The following is a 21,223-nucleotide window of genomic DNA, read 5'->3' as shown; positions in this document are numbered from 1 at the left end:
TGTTTCAGTTTGTGGGAGAGGTAATTGCATCTCTAGCTAAGTTTACAATAAAGAAAACACCCTCGAGATTCAGGGGATACCTTTTTTAAAGGTCAATATCAACATAATATAATATTATATCATTAAAATACATAGACTCAGTAAATTCAGAAGATTCGTTTTTAAACAGTCAGTGTCATTATAATATTCTAATATATTGTTTTTAATGGTGGATTGACGACAGCAGCCATGCTTCTGATCGTTTGTGAGTAACTGTCAGGATATACTTTTAGCATTAATAAATTACTCTTAGATGATAACATTATGAGTCCTAAAATTAGGAGTCCCTAATTTTTTAGTTGCTCCTAAATTTCCACATTAGAGCTACATTTAGCCTTAAGAATTTTTGTGAATACAGGCCCAGATCGCAGCAACCAGAGGTGGAAGTCATTCAGATATGGGCAGAGAGAATTTTTCACTCTAATTACACATGGCTACCAGGAGATTGCATCAAGTACATGATACAGACTCAATAATGGCTCAAATGATACAGAATGGAACTGAATGGGATCTCCTTACTCATGCCTGCATGCTTTGGAGAGAGAGCATACCTTTAGTCATTGATGTATTTGCATGTATAATTAGTTCTTATGTACAATTAATATGTTTCATTTGTTTGGAGAGGCTTTTGGACACTTGGATATATTGTTTTTGTAATGCTATTTTGCTTTGTCATATCAATACAAGTTGATTGGGAACAAAACAAAATCAGTTTTTCTATTTACAACCTGAGATATATAATGTCAAATCATAAAAATATGAAAAAAGTTCTCTTTTGGCTCGATTTTGTTTTTTTGTGATTACATTATTTTTTTAACTGTTTATCTCGTAATTTATCATAATCTATATAATTAAAAAATGTGAAAGGTTTTCTATAAAATTATACCAAACATTTGTTTTTTGGGGGGCATGCCTCTGAAACAGGAAATCTTTAAAAACACCTTCATATCTTAAAGGTTTAATTGGAGAAGATGGTTGAACATTACAGACCCTGTGAAATCATAAGCAATTTTCTCTCTTATGTTGAAGTATTTCCCTGGAAGTTTGGGTGGGACATACTGAACGGCTCACCCCTTCTTTTTTTTTAAGTAGGCGATAGCCTTTAGTTTATATCACAGCCATTAATAATTGTTTGCCATTCGGTTGCAGGTGGTATTAAGGGGAGGGACATTCTCATTCTAGAAAGCATTTGTTTGGAGAAAATCTGTTCAATGCGAGATGAGTCATCAATATTTTTGGTCCATTTTCCTGGAAAAAAAAAAGTATATCTTTTATGAGTGCACTAGCATATAGATGACTTCAAAGCTATTTGGCATGTAATACAAGTTCTTTAAACTTCTAGAAAGTGTTAGCTTTAAGTGATTTGAGTCTTTTGTGTTTTCAGGCTCTGAAGGTGTTACGGACATCTGAATTTGCTCCCTATGTGGTTTTTATTGCTGCACCAACCATCACCCCTGGCATGAATGAGGTGATGAAATGATGCAATACACACATATGCACACCCTTCTCAGAGATAGAACCATTGTTAACCCTTTGTAGAATGTTTAACTTCATATATATATATGTATATAACCATTTTATAACCCCATCTATCAGCTCTGCCTCCTTCAATTAAATCTTTTTCATGCACCTTTTGTTTTGGCTTATGTTTTAATTTTTACTACCTTCCCCTACATCGCACTCAGCTTCCCAGATGGTGCAGGAAGCTGCCTGTGAGTATGACAGGAAGTCAGCTTGGTTCTAGTGCCCAATAAGCTTTACTCAAAGATGTTCCATTGCATTCATGACCTTTATAACTAAGGTCAATTAGACAGATGAATTTTAAGAACTTTTGAGAAAACTATGATTCACATCCCAGAAGTTTTTCTGAAGATTATCTATAATTTCTTTATATAATCTAGTACCAGCCTCCCTAACTCTCCCACAATAGCTTTTTATAGCAGTGCTTACCTTTCGAATAATACAGTGGCCCTAAAAAGTATTTGGACTCTTTAGCCATTCTTAAAAATGCATGAATATCTTTGTTTTTATATATATATTTTATATTTGTTTTGGATTTTCTCCCCAATTTGGCATGACCAATTCCCAATGCACTCTAGGTCCTCTTGGTGGCATAGTGATTCGCCTCAATCTGGGTGGCGGAGGACAAATCTCAGTTGCCTCAGCGTCTGAGACAGTCAATCCGCACATTATATCACGTGGCTTGTTGAGCACGTTGTCGTGGAGACCTAACGCGTGTGGAGGCTTCACGCTACTCTCCGCGGCATCCAAGCATGACTCACCACGTGCCCCACCGAGAGCGAGAACCACATTATAGCAACCACGAGGAGTTTAATCCAACGTGACTTTAGCCACCCTAGCAACCCTAGCAAAATTGGTTGCTTATGAAACCTGACTGGAATCACTCAGCATGCCCTAGATTTGAAAATGCATGAATATCTTAAGAATTATATAAACAAATATCAAACCATATAGCATTTATTTTAAAGAAAAATAGCACATGCACACTTTTCAAGCAAATATTTTTCATAAAATAATATTGGTTAGGTTTCAAATCATAAAACAACAGAAATATTATTCAAAACTAAGACAAAAGATTTTGGAGACTTTCTGGTTGTTAAACTTAGTGGAACCTTTCCATTGTTAATGTGATCAACTACACCATTGGTTACTCTGCCAGGACACCTGTGTGAACTTGAGGAGAACTGGCTTCATACAAGTTAATTGATATTTTGTGTCTAAGTCATTTTAAATGTACACAGTTGTTCAAATATTTTTCAGTGCCACTTTATAGCAGATGTGCTCATATTCTGGTAAAATTTTGTATGGGCACATGGTCAGTATCTGTCCATTATCAATCATCGATCTTTCAAAATGTCTCTTAGTTTCTCTACATTGCCTTTATCCCTATTTACCTCTTTTCTGCTGTCTTGCTCATTATTTTTCTTTTATTCTGCAGGATGAGTCATTACAGAGGCTGCAGAAAGAGTCTGAGATCCTTCAGAAGACATATGCACATTATTTTGACCAAACCATCATCAATAATGAGATTGACGAGACTATTCGGCTCCTTGAAGAGGCTATAGACCTGGTTTGCACCACCGGCCAGTGGGTGCCAGTGTCCTGGGTCTATTAAAACACAATCCAAGGTGTGCCCTTCAACCCTGTAACTTTATGCCCCTCACAACCACATACTTTGCAATGCATCTCAAAAAACTTCAAAACTTTCCCTTGTTTAAATTGGGGTGAAACCCACCTCTGACGTTCAACTACATGGATGTGCAAGCCCTGCAGTGAGCCCAGTTTTGGCCCCTCATGGACTACCTAGATGTAGTGATGTATCAATAAAAAAAGATCAATAAAATGAATTACTAAATATTGTCATGTCTGTATAGCTAGGAGGCAATATTTTTTAGACTTTTGTTTTAAAGAGACAGTACCCTCCATGCCGCATTATGATGTGTCATGAATGTTTTTGTTGTGTTAAATAATTTTTCTAATATATACAAAAATCATTTTTTAATGTTCGTATGGAAGCAAAACTGCAGTATTACTACAGTGGAATCCTCATCATTTTTTATCTGTCCAACCCTTCTATTTACTCGGCCATCATACATAATCCCCACATTATCCGTGCAGCAGACCCCCAGCAGCTTTATCCAGTCAAGAGTTATCAGTTATTTAGCTTTCATTTTAAAACATCTTTTTTGGATGGTTTGTTGTTTTCCTCGATCCAACCTTCTTTACACATGGATACTGTCTCTCTAAAGACCTGCAAAAATGTTTTAGAGATTTGAATGAAATCTCATGCATGTGAACATTCACAAGCTTCCATTCTGTCAGTGTTAGCTGTGTTCAAACTGTCACCCACAGCAGAAAACATTCCATTCTTCTGGACAAAACACTTTCAAACTAGTGGCGCTAGTGACAAGAACAAATCAACAAAGAAAAGACCTATGCACATCTCTTGCATTTTGTCAACTTTGTAAACAAATTTATTTTTACCAAGCATGTAGTAGTGTGTAAATGATCTTTATTTTTTATTTAAGAGGGTAGAGATGAAATTGAATACAAAAAAAAAAAAATAACTGTTCCACCGTTTCAGAAATGTGTAATTTGAGAATATTCTTGTTTTAATTGAGCCAAATCAAATTGAAAACCTTTTTATTCTGTGCAGTTGTTTGATAAAGATGCAACCATGAACTGCGTGGCAAAAGACGACCCGGTCTGTTCATCTGAATCATTCTCTAAATGACAATACGTTAACTCAAACTGCCCAGTGTAAATTCCTCTGCTGATGACAGCAGCTCTTCAGTATGAGCTTTTTATATATATATATCCTTTTATGTGGTGAAGAACTCCGTGTCCTCTGCTCTGTGTTGTGTCATCCTGCTATTACACTTTACCCCTCTGTGTGAGTTAGCAAAGATGGGGTGAATGGAAACTTTTTGCTCATCTTTCACCATTTTGTTTTTCTGAATTTTTCCCAGCAGCTGTGGTAGATCACGCCCTGCCACTCAACTCTGTGTGACTGCATTTGGGATCAATACCCAGTGTTTGAGAGTGAGGCAGTCAGTATGTATGTTTGTTTGACCAATGGTACTGTGTGTCGCTTCTTTTGTAATATAAAGTACATAGAACATATTTCTGTATATAATAGAAAACGAGAAGTGGTGTTCTACTAAAGGTGCTTTATGTACCAAACATGCCTTTAATGCTGAAGTTTCTAAATGTATGAAGTCATTCCCCTGCTCTAATCTCTCTTCTCCACTCAAAACTAATATAAAACTGTTTTCGTCATTAAGGGAACTTCATTTCTCACCTATGTTTGTGCCATAATCAGGAGCAGAAGTTTGAAATGGCAGCTTCCAAATTATTGTAACATAAATAAATGTGAGAGCCATAATTTTCACCTGCTGAACCCTGAATGACACACAGATACATGTGCAAGAGAGGGAGGGATTTGTGTGCTTTAGCGGTCTTACAAAAGCTGTCCTACAAAAGCGGTCCTTCAAATGTTGAGAAATTTTTTCAGCTGAACTGAAGGAGGGGAAAGTCAGACTCAACAAAAACAATGAAATTTGAAACCGGTATTAAATATGTAAGGTAAGATGTGCTGAATGGTTTTCAATTTTGGATGAAAATAGTGACTATGTAAAGGAAACAATGGTGTACTTCAAACGGGATGATACTTTGTCGAGGGAAAAAAATAGTTTGAAAAGGTTGATTACTGACTACAGTACCATGACGGAAGAAATTCTGTCTTTAAAAGGCGTTGATCTAACTTTACACATTGAATAAAAGACATGAACAAAGTACATTTCCTGTGAGAATTCATCCTGATATCTCAAGTTTAACATGTTCAAAGCCAGAATAACAATGTGCCCCTACTCTAATAATGCAGTTAAGGAATATCATGCATCAGCAATTGCAATTGCACAGCACCACACTCCACACCAATATTATTTTTAGTTGATTTTCAGTCAGTTTATTTAATACATAATGCATTGATTTTTATTCAAAGGATTATTCAACCACACAAGTTAACAAAATTCAGTTTTAATGCACAATTACTAGGGTTCCTCTAACACAAATCTCATAAATGTGTATTAAATGCTGTAATGTCGAGTCAGTAGATCAGGTTCAGAGTTTGACATCGTCCTCTAATAAACAATGTTTTGCCCTGCATAAAGAAGGTATGAGCAAAATGCATAGATAAAGCTAATCCATTTGGTTACAATATGAAGCAGCTTACATTACTGAGCACACTAAAGCTTTACGGAAGAGGAGGACTAATGTATTTTCCAGAACTGGAAACTTACCCAGAGCAATGAACCAAAGAGAAGAGGATAGTGCGTTATACCATCTGCTGAAAGATAGTGAGAAGCTTTATCAGACAATTCTCAGACAACAAATGTTTCAAAGTTATGCAACAGAATGTGTACAAACGTATGTACTATCAAGAGTACTTCATACATTGTTCAAATGAGAAAGTCTCCATTTTGTGATGTAAAAATATTGTCCCTCAACGATCCTTTAACAGGAATGGATCATCCCATATTGGCAACACAAAGATGTCTTTTACAGCCTCATGCGTACAGCTCACAACATGCACTTCTCTCTTTTTGAATTTGTGGAAGACTTGTTTCCATTCAATTAAAGAGATTCATGTTAGAAACGATCCTCGTCAATTCTGTTAGATCTTCCAGAATTTAATTTTCCAGATGAGAAAACCACCACTTAATGCAAGTTCATCTAACATTTCAGCACAGCCTTAAATCCAAATTTTTCCATCCAACTACTAGAAAATTACTTCCATTCTTGGATGCCTTTCATCCCTTTTGGTATTCGCCAGATTCTCAAGAGGTATTCATTCCATCAGATAGAAAGTCAGTCTGGGCTTGAAAAACAAATACAAGAAGAAAATAAATATGAGGGGCACTGAACAGTCCATATCCAGAAGAAACCTGACTCTCAGCCAGATCCTGCTGGGTACCATTCCTCAGGCTGTCTGTGGAGTTGAACATCTCCTCCCTGAACTCCTGCTGCAGTAGTTTGGAAATTAGGTTGTTGTACTTGTTCTCAGTTGTAGGATTTTCAGGAAGAGCTGTGGTCAGGTTGAGCTCTGGTGGATCTAGACAGGTGCCGTTCAGATGGCCGTAGACCACCTCACTCAGATCCAATCCAGTAACCGAGGAAGGGGATGCACATGGAATGTCTCTCACCAGCTTATAACTCTCCATCCACTCTCTCAGCCACTCCAGGTCACAGCTACACTCCCAAGGGTTTCGAAAGAGATACAGGCGCCCGATAAAATAGATGGGCTGAAAGACAGAAAAGGGTAAAGATGTCAGATTGTTGCTGTTGAGGTGCAGCGTCATGAGGCTTGTCAAGTTCTCAAAGGATCCCTCCTCAATATAGGACAGGCGGTTTCGATCCAGGTAGAGCACTTCCAGCTCTACCAGGTCACTGAACCATGTTTTGGAGACATTGGTCAGCAGGTTCCCACCCAGGTTCAACATTTTAAGATTGCTTAATCCCTTGAAAGCCTGCTGGGGTAAATCAACCAACAGATTATCATTCAGGTAAAAGTTCTCTAGGCGCACTAGATCTTTGAAGGCCTCATCATGGATCACATTTATGCGATTCTCTTGCAAGTTGAGGTATTTGAGGTTGGTTAGGCCCAGCAAAGAGTTGTAGGCTACTGCTTCAATCTTGTTGCGCTCCATGTAGACGTGCGTAAAGTTTTCCATCCCCCGTATTGCACCAGGAATGCGCCGGAAGTTGTTTTGAAAGCACAGCAGTTCCTTAAGAGAAATTTGCTCAAGGAAGATGCGGTCTGGCATGTTGAAGAGGTTGCAATCTGAAACGTCCAGGCGAACCAAGCGTTTGAGTGATGTGAAGGTGCGGGTATGCAAGTAACGGATGTACTCATTGTGGGCCATCTTGAGCTCCACCAAGTTGGGAAGCCCTTTAAACGCACCTGGTGTGATGAAGGATATGTTGTTGTGGTCAAGTGAGAGTGACTTGAGGGAAGGCAGTGTGCCAAATGCCCGCTCAGATAAGAACTTGAGGCTGTTCTTGTCCAGGTTGATGGAGGATGCCTCACAGGGGAATTCTTTGGGCAGGTCCACCATGTTGACATGGTCACAGAGGACAATGCAGCTCTTTTCCTGAGTACAGGTGCAACTAGGAGGGCAGGAGCGTGTGCAGGCCCACAGGGCTAGGGCATGAGGGTTGAGGAGGAGCAAGTACACTTGAGAGAAGGGAAAATAGTTGTGTTGGAAGGTGCTGCTTAACCACAACAAGCAATTAAGACATTGACATCTTGTCAGAATATTCTTTCACGTGTTCATCAAAGCCAGGTGCACACTGTATGATTTTTACGGTCCTTTGATTGTTGCTTATCAGAGTGTACAATATGATCCCAGTAAAATCTTGGAGAAAAGCCATGGCACACTGTGCAAGATAATTTCAGACCGTACATATTGTAGCCAAGACTGGTCCTAGTCATCCTGATTAAGTGTTGACTGGGTGTTTTATCTGGCTGTTGTTAGAGAAGTCACACTGTACAATTGCAATGCAAAACCAATTAGTCAGAGATCGCCAGTTTTGCCCAGCAACTGAATTTTTCTCATGTGGCAAAATCGTAGACAAGATCATACAGTATGAACATGGTTTATGGAACTTTATGTTCTAAATATCTATATCACTTAAGCTGAACTGTTGTCCATCCCACACTGATACATCTGTATTGAATAACACACAAAGGGTTCAAATAGAACTAGATAGAATTTGTTTGCAGATAAAACTATTATTTACTTGACAATATAAAACTAATAATAAACATTTAACATTCAGAAGCAAGTTCCAGGATATTATTATAATTATACAGAAATTATCATTAATTATTATTATTAAATGCTAGTCAAGCTGCACTTTGCAAATGAGGTGTGCACATTCTCTCAGAGCAGTGATGAAAGATTACGGAGCACAACCAGAGACTGGAGGAATAATTAAATGTCACACATGGGGTAGAGGGCTCCCTTGGTCCTGCAGCTGCTCTCCACACTGAAATTATGGTGATTAAGACAGGACCGATTACCCAAATACAATAAGTTTGGTTTGTTCCATGAAATTCATATAGTGTTCAAGAATGTTAAGATCACTTGAATTTTATAGTGTTGTTTCTAACATTGTGGTTTTACTGACACCTCGCATGTTCATAGAAATGCACAATAACAGTTTCTTCATGTAAGAATGTACTTACCAGCAATGACGATGAAACACATCACTGGTCTCTCTCAGCTGTGGCTTTTGAGGATGAAATTACAGACTTTGCCAAATAAGTTGAATATTTCCACTAGATGACTCAAGACAATGAAAATTAAAGTATGAAAATTTTTATCTTCTGGCCATTGTTACATCTTACCACCAAGAGGAAATGGAAATTTTCCATTGCATCAAAAGTCACAACCATTTCACTGATCCCAAAATGTCAACAAAAGCCCTAAACTATATCAGTACAGAATCCACCTACCCAAATTGTACCGACCTGCCATACATTTTCAGTAAAGGTTCACCTGCACTAATCATTAATAAAAGTACATCCAAAAGTTTGCCCAACATGATTCTGTCTGTTCTGCTTCATTCCAAGTGAACATATGAATGGATTAAGCATCCTGTTGCTTACAGAGTTTGTGTGCACACGTCCACTAACATCAGCACTCCCCTTCTAAAAGCCATCACTTAATGGCAGATAAATCCTGGGATTATAACCGTTTAAAGCAGTACTCTGAAATCAAGGCGAGCAGAAATGACCTGCTGGGCCTCAATGGTACATACAATCTGCAATCTCCTTTCATAAACCAACAGACTGTGGCCATGGGATGAACACTAAGGAAAGGTGTTACTTGGCCGATGTTTCCTTAAACATTTTAGAGACATTCTGTTTTCCCAATGTAATATTAGGAAAAGTGGTGTAATATGATACATTTTTCACTCAAATTGTGCTGATAGAAAAAACTTTGCAAGTCTGAGGTTGCTTCTTCAACTCATAACTTCATGGGGGAAAACTAATTGATTATTTACTTTTAAAAAGGGTTTCTTTCGGCCACCACTTGTCCTCAACATGACCAATTTAATGTTCGCAATCACGGTTTGTTGATAGTGGCACACTGGCACTCTTATCCCACAGCTAACACTTTGAGAAAAAAAATTAACCTCCTGAGACCCTGCATTCCCATTTGTGGACATTATATTTTGACTTTGCTATAGACTATGCATCATTTTATTTTATTCAAATCGACTGATCTCAGTTCAGGAGACTCTAGGCTGGCTTAAAGGGCTAAACTTTCGATACACCAAGTCATATGACAAAACAACATGGTGCCGATCTCAACTTTGTCTTGGGAGAAACAATAACAAAACATCTGGTAAGAAACTTACCAGAGTCAAAAGAATAGAGTCATTAATTTAATCTGAAATGCCATTTTAAAAATGTAATTTATTGAGAAACTGCACATTTTTTGTGGGTGGCTGTGGCTCAGGTGGTACAGCGAGTCGGCCATTAAGTCGGTTGGCAGTTCGATTCCCGGCCAACATGACTCCACATGCTGAAGTGTCCTTGGGCAAGACACTGAACCCCAAGTTGCTCCCAATGGCAGGCTAGCGCCTTGCATGGCAGCTCTGCTTCCATTGGTGCGCGAATGGTTGAATGAGAAAGGCACTATATAAGTGTAGACCATTTACATTGTTAAACACATACATGGACTATAGGCTCTTTTTCCTTAGAATCAATAGATGTATCCAAAACCTAGAAAATTTTGCTTTCCTGTATATGGAGTTAGGATGAAAATAAGATGCATTTCAAACTTTTCTGAGAGCAGTGCATACAGACAGCAAACTTGAGGTTAAGTTATTCCCTAATTAGGGAGCAAGGGAGCATCCTATAGCTTTCCCATGCATCCAAGTGCATTCACTCCTAACATCCGGTCAAAAGTTCAGTTTTAGTCTGCAGATGATGTTTGGACCACTGAACATGTTTGGCAGACATGGTACATTAATAATCAGTACATACAGTATTTTAAAATGATTGGATGATGCTGGCCAGAATACTGATTTATGCTAACTTCCGATGTAATGTATGTAACCTCTCAAAAACATGAATAACCAACACTCCTGGAAGAATAATAAACAATCTGATTAAAACATTTGACTTTCTATAGCTTAGTATTTAAAATTTCACAACTTAAGTCCCACATGGACATAAATAATTTTTATTTTTTGCATGTTTCTTAGGGGCTACTAGTTAAAAGAAAAGGGAATGGAAAATGCACACCAGTCACACTCAGGTGTCAGAAGGTTAATGTATTTTATAATTATGGCTAATATTTGACCATTTAATTGGTTTTTAATTGGATTACATGGTTTTATACGATGGCAATTGTTAAACACATATTTTTAAATCTTGATAAATGTATTTTTAATAAAATCTTTCCACTTTTCTAACATGCTCCTCTCAATCAGACTGCTGTAATGGGCCCTTACATATATATATAAAACAATGGGTGAGACATCTTCTCACTCTATGCTATCTCAGTGTTCCAATCAAAGTTTATGATACCCAGAAAAATAGGGCTCAGTAGCACAAACACACAAAAGCTCTAGGTTTAGGACACCATTTATACTTGAGCAGAGACCTTTATACTAGTCCTGCAACCACCCTTATTCTCATTTGCTCCAATCATTTACCAAAGTAAACATTTAATGAAATGGAGTCTACCATGACATGAATATGAAGTTTGAAAATGAGAGGTGCTTAATAACACTTCACCCAAAATTTACCAATCACAATAAGGAGCAACATCCATTGCAATAAAGGGAAGACAACAGACACTTGCTAGTTAAAGAATGAATTTCTATTTTGTAAACAAACTGGGGTGAACTCATTTCAAACAAGTCCCTTTTAGTTTAGGTCACGCCAAGAATAGTTGTTACAATGTTTGACCCAACTTTTTGCTACATCAAACATTTAAGAAATCATGCTTGTTTTATAAAGAATTTGCATCAGAAACATTTATTTTTGTAAAATCATACAATTAACGCACATCCGAGTCTTCTCATGCAGTGCATTGCATCTAAGCTGCGACAAAGCAAATTCTAAATCTAAAGAGCTCTGGTGTCCTCTCAGGAAGCAAGCTAATTACCTCTTTCAGTTTGAATGAAGGGCAGGGAGTATGATTTCAGTGTTTCAAATAAAGTTACATTTATTGCTTGCGCAGACACTTGCAGCTTCTCCTGAGAGGACGAATCCCAGAGTTGGCATTATGCAAATACAATAGATATTAACCACATGTTTAAGATTGCCATGTGCCAGACAATGACAGAAAATAATAATTATTAAAAAAAAAATACTTCAACAGGACAAATGCCAATCTGAAAAAATAAAATAAAAAATAAAAACACATGTTTGGAGAATCTGGACACTTTTTGAACAGATACTTAAGAAAATGGTTAGTTTTTTTAAATGACATTTGATTCCAAACCTTGGCATGATTTTCCCCCCTATTTCGAATTTTGAAAGCCAATTGGTAATTCCATAGGGATGTGCGGCCATTTGGCCTTTAACAGCTGAGGATACTGACGGAGTCCAACATGTCTGAAACATTAAAAAGCTCACACTACCCCGAAATATAGAAATTTCACGCATACAGGTGACATTCAACATTCAAGTGCCAGTGTTTAGATATTGTCTTTTGGTCAAGTTTCTTGAAACTTTCAAAGAATCACTTTGAGGCTTATAAAAATAAATATTTCTCAAAAAATGCTTAATAAATTACACAAAACTAGCAGCAAAAGTAGAATCTAGAAATCTGTGTGCAAATAGCTAAATTCTCCACTGCTGATCGCCCTGGTCCCAAATAAATCCTGGTAAATATTGAGAACCCTTCCCCTTTTGTAAACAAGCTGCATTTATCATATGTCCTTACACAAGATTTGGAAGCTTGAGCACATGCACTCAAGATATAAAACTCTAAATGTGCAATAAAAGAACGTTGTAAAACGTGATGGGCACAACATACATGGGCCAAGACCTAACTTAAGTAGAACCATTCAACTTGAAGTTCTCAATACTGTCAGTGCATCTGATTGAATTCATCATTAAGAAAAAAAAAAATTCAAGGCACAACTCACTTAAGAAAATCTATTGCACTTACGTTAAATGCCTTATTTCTCCTCCATTCAAATACTTCCTTTAAGAAAAGCAGAAAGCTGGCTCCTTGGCCAGCAGTATAGTTCACATCTAATCAGATGAACTTCAGGAGCTGACAGCATTTGTGTACCACTAGGAGAACACCTGGTGTTTGACCCACGCACTGAACCGTGGAGCCCAACACAAGCTAAAATGGTTGCCTGTCTAACTGCACTCACGTCAGGCCCAACCCAACAAATTCCAGGGTCAGATCCGTGAATGCCTCAAAATGAATGCTCACGCTGCCTCCGCCTCTGAAAAACGGAGCCATGCCTGCCACGCAGCGTGAAAAGAGAGGACGTTTGTATTAAAACAAAGCCTGCGACAATTCATTTGTCTTCTCTTCTTGACCAAAAAACAAAACACTAGCATGCGTATTTGACCAAAGCGATCATGTTCGAAAGGCACGGCCGCTTTGGTTCTGTGGTCCATTAGTAGCTGTTTGAACTTCACTTTCAGGTTGGCAGGCATTTTTTGACATTTATAAAGAAACATTTTATATAAAAAAAAAATAAAATAAAATAAAAAAAATAATAATAATAATAAAAAAAAAAAAAATCACATCTGCTTCTCTAAAATGTTTCAAGTAAAAAAAAAAAATGGAACAAAAAATGCTGCCCACTTACAGTGACTAGCATGTGGTTCTTACTAGCTGCCATAACACTGTCAAGTCAATTAAAACATGTGGTGTAAGTTCCAGCATTTTGAATTTTCAAACACAAGAGTGTTTTCCAATATTTTGTCATGAATAAATCACAACAGGAATGGCCTTTTTCCAAGACAACCATGTCCCAAAATAGGTACCTATCCAGGATAGAGTGAGCGAAACAAAAATAAGTCAGACCTATTTGTCCCTTGTGACACAGTTTCTTCACAGAGCATTTTATACTGTGAAGCTTCTGTGATGGTGTTTTAGTTCTGTGGCTTGTATTGTTGGGTTCATGATATCTGTGATAATTTGAAGTTCAAATGGAACAGCGACACATTTGAGCCACATTATCCGAGTGTTTGCCAAGGTTTGATTAAGTACACACTTTCAAACGCCTTCACAGCAAAAAACAAATTAAGCTCTTGGCCAAGTTCACTCAATGAAATTAATGAAACTAAATTCCTGTCTATATTCAAAAAGGCACAGTACATTCACATACAAATGATCCTTGTTTTTTTTTTTTTTTTTTTTTGTTTTTTAAACAAAGAAAATTTGAAAATCTAGCTGTTGTAATATTCTATATCAAATACACAAGAGGGCATCCATGTCTGCCTGCTTTAGTTTTACTGCAGATCTTCCTCTGTATCAACTCCCTTTAGAATGTCGGAAGAAAATCAGAGGGCGTAATGTACCGAGTTCATAAAGCTTCACAAAGGGTAGTGTCTGGCTATGAAAACATGTGGTTTCCATTCAGCTAGTTTGGCATGAGGACCCTCAACAAATTAGTTGCCCCACCAGTCAACCTGTGCGTAGTTTCCTCCATAGTTTCCAAAGTTGCCCCCGTAGCTGTCACTGCCGAAACTCCCAAAGCCACCTAAATTAGATATTAAAGTCAGAATTGCTTTAAAAAAAAACTATTTTCTCATACAAAAATAATCTCCACTGACACAAATTGGGATTCTAGTGAAACTAACCCTTATTGCCTCCAAAACCTCGGGTACCTCCATGAACACCAGCGATGCGAGCACCGCGGTTGCTAAAGGCGTTTCCACCCCCAGCCATCTGCCGGTAATCTCTGGCCCCAAAGCCACCAGAGAACCTGCAAAGCCAGAGAATAACGTCACAGACCTGGAAAATTCAAAAGTCCAACATGGAGGTCTGGAATGGATTGATGGTTCTCTACCTCTTGGGGCGTCCACGGGTGGTGTTCTTGTGCTGGTGCTCGTAGGCTAGGTTCTCAAGCCAGGTAGGAACCTCCTGTTTTGCCTCCACGAGTATGTCTAGCAAATCTTTAGTGATGTTGCTGTTCTTATCATTGAAAAAGGAGGTGGCCAAACCTGAAAATAAATTGGAGTACTCTAGCATGTGTTTTGGCAAATATCAAACATCCTAAACAGTGGCCCAAGAAAAGTACTTGAACACTTGATGTCACTGCAATATATAATGAAATATAAAATCAAGTGTCATTTATTTTAAAGAAAGAGCATACTTTAAAAGGAATAGTTCAGGATAGCGATTCTCTCATCATTTACTCAGCCTCATGCCATCTCAGATGTGTATGAATTTATTTTTTCAGTGGTACACAAATTAAGATTTTTAGAAGATTATCTCAGCCTGGTCCATATAAATCAAGAATGGTGACCAGAACTTTAAAGCTCCGAAAAGCAGACAATTGTAGTAAATGTAATCCAAATGACTGGGTAAACAGATCAATATTTAAGTCCCTTCACTATAATGATTTACTTCGTCACTCTCCAATGCATGTCCAGGAGGGGACTCTTGCGTGAAGCACGAGAAATAACGCAATACAACCGGAAGTGCAGCTCGATTATTTATTTATTACAAGAAAACGCTGTTCACAAGCTTCATTGGTTTTGCTTTCATTTGAACATGCCAGTGCACGAGTCAAGCTAGAGGCGGCGTACACAAGTTGGACGCGCTTTAGAGAGCAACTGGAAGTAAACAATAGTGAAAAGGACTTACATTTTTATCTGTTACTCACCCAAAGCGACCGTTAGAAGACAACTGAAGTCTGGCTGAGTAAATGATTTGAGAATTTTTGGGTGAATATCACTTTAAGCAAAATATTTTACAAAAAGTAGTTTGTTAGATTTAAAATGATTAAACAATAGATGCATTGATAACTTGAAATGTGTACATAGTAAATGTGATGATCAACATCCGTGGTTGCTCTGCTTGGACAACCAATGTAAACGTCAGGGGAACGGACTTCATACATCCACCAAAACAACCTTGAGACCAGCTGCTTTTAAAGTAATTTAAAAACAATGTCTCAAAAGTGAAGTTAGCTCTGAGAAAATGTCTAGTACCATTTGTTTGCAGATGTCTCTAATGCATTGTAGGGCTGAAACGATAAGTCAACATTATCGACAACAATAAAAACAAAATGTCGACAATTTTCATTGTTGAATAGTTGTTTGATTTAATTTAATGTAACATGAGATCACTTTAAACTCTAATGATGAGAGCAGCACTGCAGCTTACGCCTGACTTAGGTGAGGAAGAATTACACAGCTCACAGTCCAGATGCACTCTAAACTTTCCAAACAGCTTCAGCTTATGTAGATCACAAAGTATGAGGGAATTATAATGCAAAAATACAAAGTAAATAAAGAAGCAATCTCGTTGAGGAATAAGTGGTGCTGGAACTCCCTTGAGTGCGCATGCTTGCTGCAGCTAGATTATAACATGATGGCTCGCAACTTGTTAAATCATAATATGTCACTGTGCATTTGTTATCGTGCAGAAAATTGGCAATACGTAGCTTTATTAATATGAAGGAGTTTGTTTTTTTGAGAGTTAAAGATGGATTGAAGTGAACAGAAAGGTGAGAGGGGTAGTCTTTGCCCCATTATACACTGCAACAAAATATATTTTTGTGTTGGCTTGAAACCGATGGAGTGCGTACTCCAGGTAGGGAATGAGGTTTTGCCCCAAGTGAAGGAGTTCAAGTACCTGGGGGTCTTGTTCACGAGTGAGGGGACAATGGAGCGGGAGGTTGGCCGGAGAATCGGGGCAGGTATTGCACTCGCTCTATCGCACCGTTGTCACGAAAAGAGAGCTGAGCCGAAAGGCAAAGCTCTCGATCTACCGGTCAATTTTTGTTCCTACCCTCACCTATGGTCATGAAGGTTGGGTCATGACCGAAAGAACTAGGTCGCGAGTACAAGCGGCCAAAATGGGCTTCCTCAGAAGGATGGCGGGCTTCTCCCTTAGAGATAGGGTGAGGAGCTCAGTCATCCGTGAGGAGCTCAGAGTAGAGCCGCTGCTCCTTTGCGTTGAAAGGAGTCAGTTGAGGTGGTTTGGGCATCTGGTAAGAATGCACCCTGGCCGCCTCCCTAGGGAGGTGTTTCAGGCACGTCCAGATGGGAGGAGGCCTCGGGGAAGACCCAGGACTAGGTGGAGAGATTACATCTCCACACTGGCCTGGGAACACCTCGGGGTCCCCCAGTCAGAGTTGGTTAATGTGGCTCGGGATAGGGAAGTTTGGGGCCCCCTGCTGGAGCAGCTGCCCCCGCGACCCGACTTCGGATAAGCGGTTGAAGATGGATGGATGTTGGCTTGTTTTCCAATATAAATATGTAAAACTCTTTTAAAACAACGTAAAAGATTTTGGCAGAAGAAAATTGTTATCGGAGAATGTTGAATATAATATTAAAAATACAAATATTTTTAAATATCTAAAAATCCTTTAAAAAAGATGCATTCACCTGAGAAGCAGCATATAAGATATTTAGATTTGCTTTTAGAGAATAGATCTTGAATATAAGTGTATTTTGTCTTAACTGCACTCGCAGAAGTATAACAAAGTGAAAAAATACACTTATACAAAATATAAGTGTATATTTAAGATACATTCTCTTAAAGCAAGTCTAAATATCTTATGTTGCTTCTCAATTAAATGCATCTTGTTTTCAGTTTTAAAAAAGGTCTAAAAATCCTTAAAACAGGACAAAAACACATGATGATTTTTTTTGCAGTTAATTTCTTTACTGAAACTTACAAAAATAATGTTTCACGCTTTAATTCAGTGAACGTCATTTAGAGGAATTTAAGGTTTTCTTAAAATATTTCCTCTTTATTGTTAGTAAGCATGTTTAATTCAAGTTTTAAGTCGGGATACAAGCAGAATAATCGGTTAAGAGCTAATGATTTATCGTTGCAATAATCTTTAGATTAATCAATTATCAAAATAAGCATTATTTGCAGCCCTAATGCATTGACATTAATACATTTTTAAGTGAAGCATTAGTGTCCAAGTGTGTCCAAATACTGTACTTCCCAAAGCTACAACAAAACTCACCAAGGTTTCCCACACGGCCAGTACGGCCAATGCGGTGGACATATTCCTCAATGTCACTAGGCAAGTCAAAATTTATCACATGTTTCACGTTGGAAATGTCAAGTCCACGTGCAGCCACCTGTAAAGACAAAAGCATAATGAGTAAAAAGGGCTAGAGGAAAACCACAGTCTAACAGTGAACTCACTAACTGTACTTACAGCAGTGGCAACCATGATAGGGCAACGGCCAGAACGGAACTGGTGTAGTGCTTCCTCGCGATCGCGCTGAGAGCGGTCACCATGTATACTGGTGCAAGCATAGCCCTCCCTGTAGAGGAAGTCCTCCAGAGCATCTGCGCCCTTCTTAGTTTCCACAAACACCAGTGTGAGAGAATCCTTTCCTGCAAGTAAAAAGACAAGAGACACCAAGATTGTTGAGAATTGTAATTGTAGTGTTCGGCTTTTATTATTAGGGGCCAACCCTATTGTTATTGTACTGATTTTCAGGAAGCCAAGCAGTAAAGCTGCTGGAACCCTATTGTAATTGCACACATTTTCTTAAATTTTCCTCTGCCCTAAAAGTGTCTGGGCATCAGAGACCATAAGTCGTGGAGACACTACACTTGACAGGATAATCCCAAATCCCCCCCAATAGTCAGGCACACCCATCTGACTCTAGGTACTATAATAAATACTTGTACGTTTTTACTCATATGTCTGCAACCGTAAGGGCTATAATAAAAATTCCTGTGATTTCCTATATCTCCGATTTCCGTCTATTTTCCACCATTTTGAATTTTATGAAAAACCTACTTTATCAAGCTCCTCCTAGACCGTTTGTCCGATCAGCACATAATTTGGTATCCATCATCTGCAGACTGCCCTGACAAAAAGCTATCAAAAGAATTGATACATGAAATTGTTCCGAAGATATTAACGATATAATTCCTTCGGTTTAACGCAATTTGAGTAATTGACCAATATCTACTCAAATCGCAAACTCCAAAAGTAACCAAACTTGGTGCACATAGTCAACAGGACGTTTAGAAGATTTCAGCAAAGTTTCATCCAATTTCTCCCCTAGGGGGCCCTAAAAAAAAAAAAAGAACCTTTACAGCCGTTTGTGCGACAAAGTTAAGATTAAATATGCATCCTCTTTGGTTCAAATGCTAACATATTCTAACATTTATTTGACAAATTAACAAAAATAGCTGCCAAAGGCCATTTTTCAGCACATTTGAACTCCTAATGGGAATGGCCGAGGGTTATGCAAATTACTATACACAAGCAGGGTGTCAAATCGAAGCCACATATCAAATTATGTGACAATCGGTGACACAGTGTTGGAATAATTATCCAATTCATATTTTTGCTTCCAACTCAGAAACCGGATAGGCTTCAATACAACTTTGTAGATTCTCTGAATCCACCAGTGCCCCACAATAATATGGTCACTTGAATTTCCATTTCCGCAAGAAACCTTTTTTACAATTTAAATTTATTCCTAGGTCCTAGGCCGTTTGCCCGATTCTCACAAAACTTGGTATATATCATTTGCAGACCCTCCTGACAAAACATTATCAAAATAATTTTGATGCATCAAATCATTCCAAAGATGAGCAAATATATTTTAGCCGTGGCCTATGACATATTAGCCTGTATCTTGTGAGCACAGTTTTCAAACTTAAAATTTGTACACATGGACAAGAGAACACTCTGAGGTAACATAACGAGTTTCGTTAATTTTTTATGCTATAACATAAGACAGTCCTATTTTTGCAACTGTGCCCAAAGCAGGAGAAATGTCACAGCTGTCCACAGCATCCACAGGATCTTTTGTCAAAATTGTTTGTTTTGGTCTTCTCGCCATATGTCCTTGGCCCCCGACAATAGTTGCTTGCGGCTATATTTTTAGGGGTTCAAGCATGAAGTGCTAGAATCCCTATTGTTTTTGCTCAGATTTTTGGTATTATATTATTATTTTTCTGCCTTAAAACTGATCGTGGACCCCAAACCATAAGGTGTAGAGACATGAAACTTGGTCAGAAGGAAGTAGTCAGTCACTACTCGGGCACAAAGTCCAAATCGGCCCGACAGTGGTGCACCAGTGAGCAAAACTAAAACTTTTAGAAAAATGGCCATAACCATTTGTCACAGACTCAATTGTCTTATATCAATGGAATCTGTGGCTCAAGACAAACAAAATGTATGTCTCCAATTTCATTTCCACCATGAAAAATGTTCTGCCATCTTGGATTTTTTGCCAAACCTAAATGGCTATAACAGTTGAACGAAATGAGATATCTTCAATAAACTTGACATACTTACAAACCTACCGGAGGAACACAAACAAAACATGCAGTTTTGCCCAGTAACAGGGAAAAACATGAAAATGGCTGTAACTGGAACCGTTGGTCTGATTGACTTCAAACATTGCAGCTATTAGACAAGGTTAACAAAGGTCGAGCAGAATGAAACTCGGTGGACCTATTTGACTCTTGGCCCAAGATGTCTGTGCAAAGTGTTAAAAAAAAACCTGCCACTGGGTGGTGCGATTGTGTATGTTAACGGTTGTATATAATGCAGTGTTTTTGAAAAACACAAGTAATTCATATCATATGATAGCTCTTCTCATTCTGAACATCTTTGCCTCAAGAACCAATGGTGTCTGTCAAACCATTCATTAAATATGATAAAAACCTACTTTTGCAAACTAGTCCAAGGTTTTTCACTCAATCCCAACAAAACAAATGCCACAAGATTCTCTGGAGTCCATTTATGAACCATTATCAAAAAAAACGTTAGATTTTACGTGTCAACGGCATGCAAGATATAAGTAGTTGACTTACCGTGCCTTCAGACCAGAGGCAGCGAGAGCGTCAAAATTGGCTCTGGCTGCCCTGCCAACAAAGCTATCGAAAATTCGTGGACGCTCTCACGTATTTGAAATTGCCGGCAATGTTCGTGAGAATGCTTGGTTTTGTGAACTATATTTAAAGGGGCCACAAAACATCCAGACATGCTGACCGGTATCTTTTTGACGACATATCACAAGTAGCGTATATCCTCATGAAATATTTTAATATATTATTATATAAACCATAATATCCATTTCATCAACTCACCTGGCACACTAACAATTTCAGACACCATATTTTTATTATTTATATCCCTGTAAGCAAACAGGGACAGATCAAATATTACGGGAAAAGCCGCCATGGCAATAAGCAGTCTTCGGAACTAATGTTTGGTGGGAACCAAAGTTTACACGGTTGTGTTCTCTATACTTCGCTAGAGCGGAGCACTTCTATATTCCAATAGGTTGCCGCCGAACCGCGTCAAAGCTCATTACCATAATGTTGGCTGCACTTGAACTTTCCTCTGACGCCCACACCGCCCAAAGACTCGCCACGCCGCCTCTCGCCGCCGAGAGACGCTGGCTGTCATAGAAAACGAATGACTTCGGTCGATTTGACAC

The 21,223-nt window shown here is 38.3% G+C and overlaps 3 protein-coding genes across 12 annotated transcripts in view; 1 reads left to right on the top strand and 2 right to left on the bottom strand.

Annotated features, from left to right (window-relative positions):
- LOC127654699 (peripheral plasma membrane protein CASK-like) overlaps window positions 1–5,337 on the top strand; it is a 237,015-nt gene extending 231,678 nt beyond the window's left edge. For all 8 annotated transcript variants that reach the window (XM_052141981.1, XM_052141989.1, XM_052141985.1 and 5 more), the window contains 2 exons: window positions 1,424–1,507; window positions 2,999–5,337. In XM_052141981.1, coding sequence (XP_051997941.1) covers window positions 1,424–1,507; window positions 2,999–3,175 — 261 coding nt within the window. In that variant the 3' untranslated portion in view covers window positions 3,176–5,337. The remainder of the gene's footprint in view (window positions 1–1,423; window positions 1,508–2,998) is intronic.
- A 1,061-nt stretch (window positions 5,338–6,398) lies between these two features.
- Window positions 6,399–9,155, bottom strand: LOC127654610 (nyctalopin-like). The gene is made up of 2 exons (XM_052141838.1): window positions 8,810–9,155; window positions 6,399–7,795 (listed from the first exon to the last, which is right to left on the bottom strand). The coding sequence occupies exons 1-2, from the start codon at window positions 8,829–8,831 to the stop codon at window positions 6,399–6,401; spliced, it is 1,419 nt and encodes a 472-aa protein (XP_051997798.1). The 5' UTR covers window positions 8,832–9,155.
- Window positions 9,156–11,422: 2,267 nt separating this feature from the next.
- Window positions 11,423–21,223, bottom strand: part of LOC127654823 (putative ATP-dependent RNA helicase an3) — a 32,043-nt gene continuing 22,242 nt past the window's right edge. For all 3 annotated transcript variants that reach the window (XM_052142277.1, XM_052142279.1, XM_052142280.1), the window contains 5 exons: window positions 17,965–18,146; window positions 17,767–17,884; window positions 14,626–14,779; window positions 14,417–14,541; window positions 11,423–14,316 (listed from right to left, as the gene is read on the bottom strand). In XM_052142277.1, coding sequence (XP_051998237.1) covers window positions 14,225–14,316; window positions 14,417–14,541; window positions 14,626–14,779; window positions 17,767–17,884; window positions 17,965–18,146 — 671 coding nt within the window. In that variant the 3' untranslated portion in view covers window positions 11,423–14,224. The remainder of the gene's footprint in view (window positions 14,317–14,416; window positions 14,542–14,625; window positions 14,780–17,766; window positions 17,885–17,964; window positions 18,147–21,223) is intronic.

Source organism: Xyrauchen texanus, chromosome 14 (assembly GCF_025860055.1).
Source record: "Xyrauchen texanus isolate HMW12.3.18 chromosome 14, RBS_HiC_50CHRs, whole genome shotgun sequence".
Classification (NCBI taxonomy): Eukaryota; Metazoa; Chordata; class Actinopteri; order Cypriniformes; family Catostomidae; genus Xyrauchen; species Xyrauchen texanus.
Note: the sequence above shows the minus strand (reverse complement) of the source record. Positions and strands in the feature narration are given on the sequence as shown.

Excerpts from the sequence above, each read along its gene's own strand:
- LOC127654610 (XM_052141838.1), bottom strand. The coding sequence starts at position 8,831 with ATGTGTTTCATCGTCATTGCTG. Across the intron at positions 7,796-8,809 it reads GTGTTTCATCGTCATTGCTG|TGTACTTGCTCCTCCTCAAC; the intron begins GTAAGTACATTC and ends CCTTCTCTCAAG.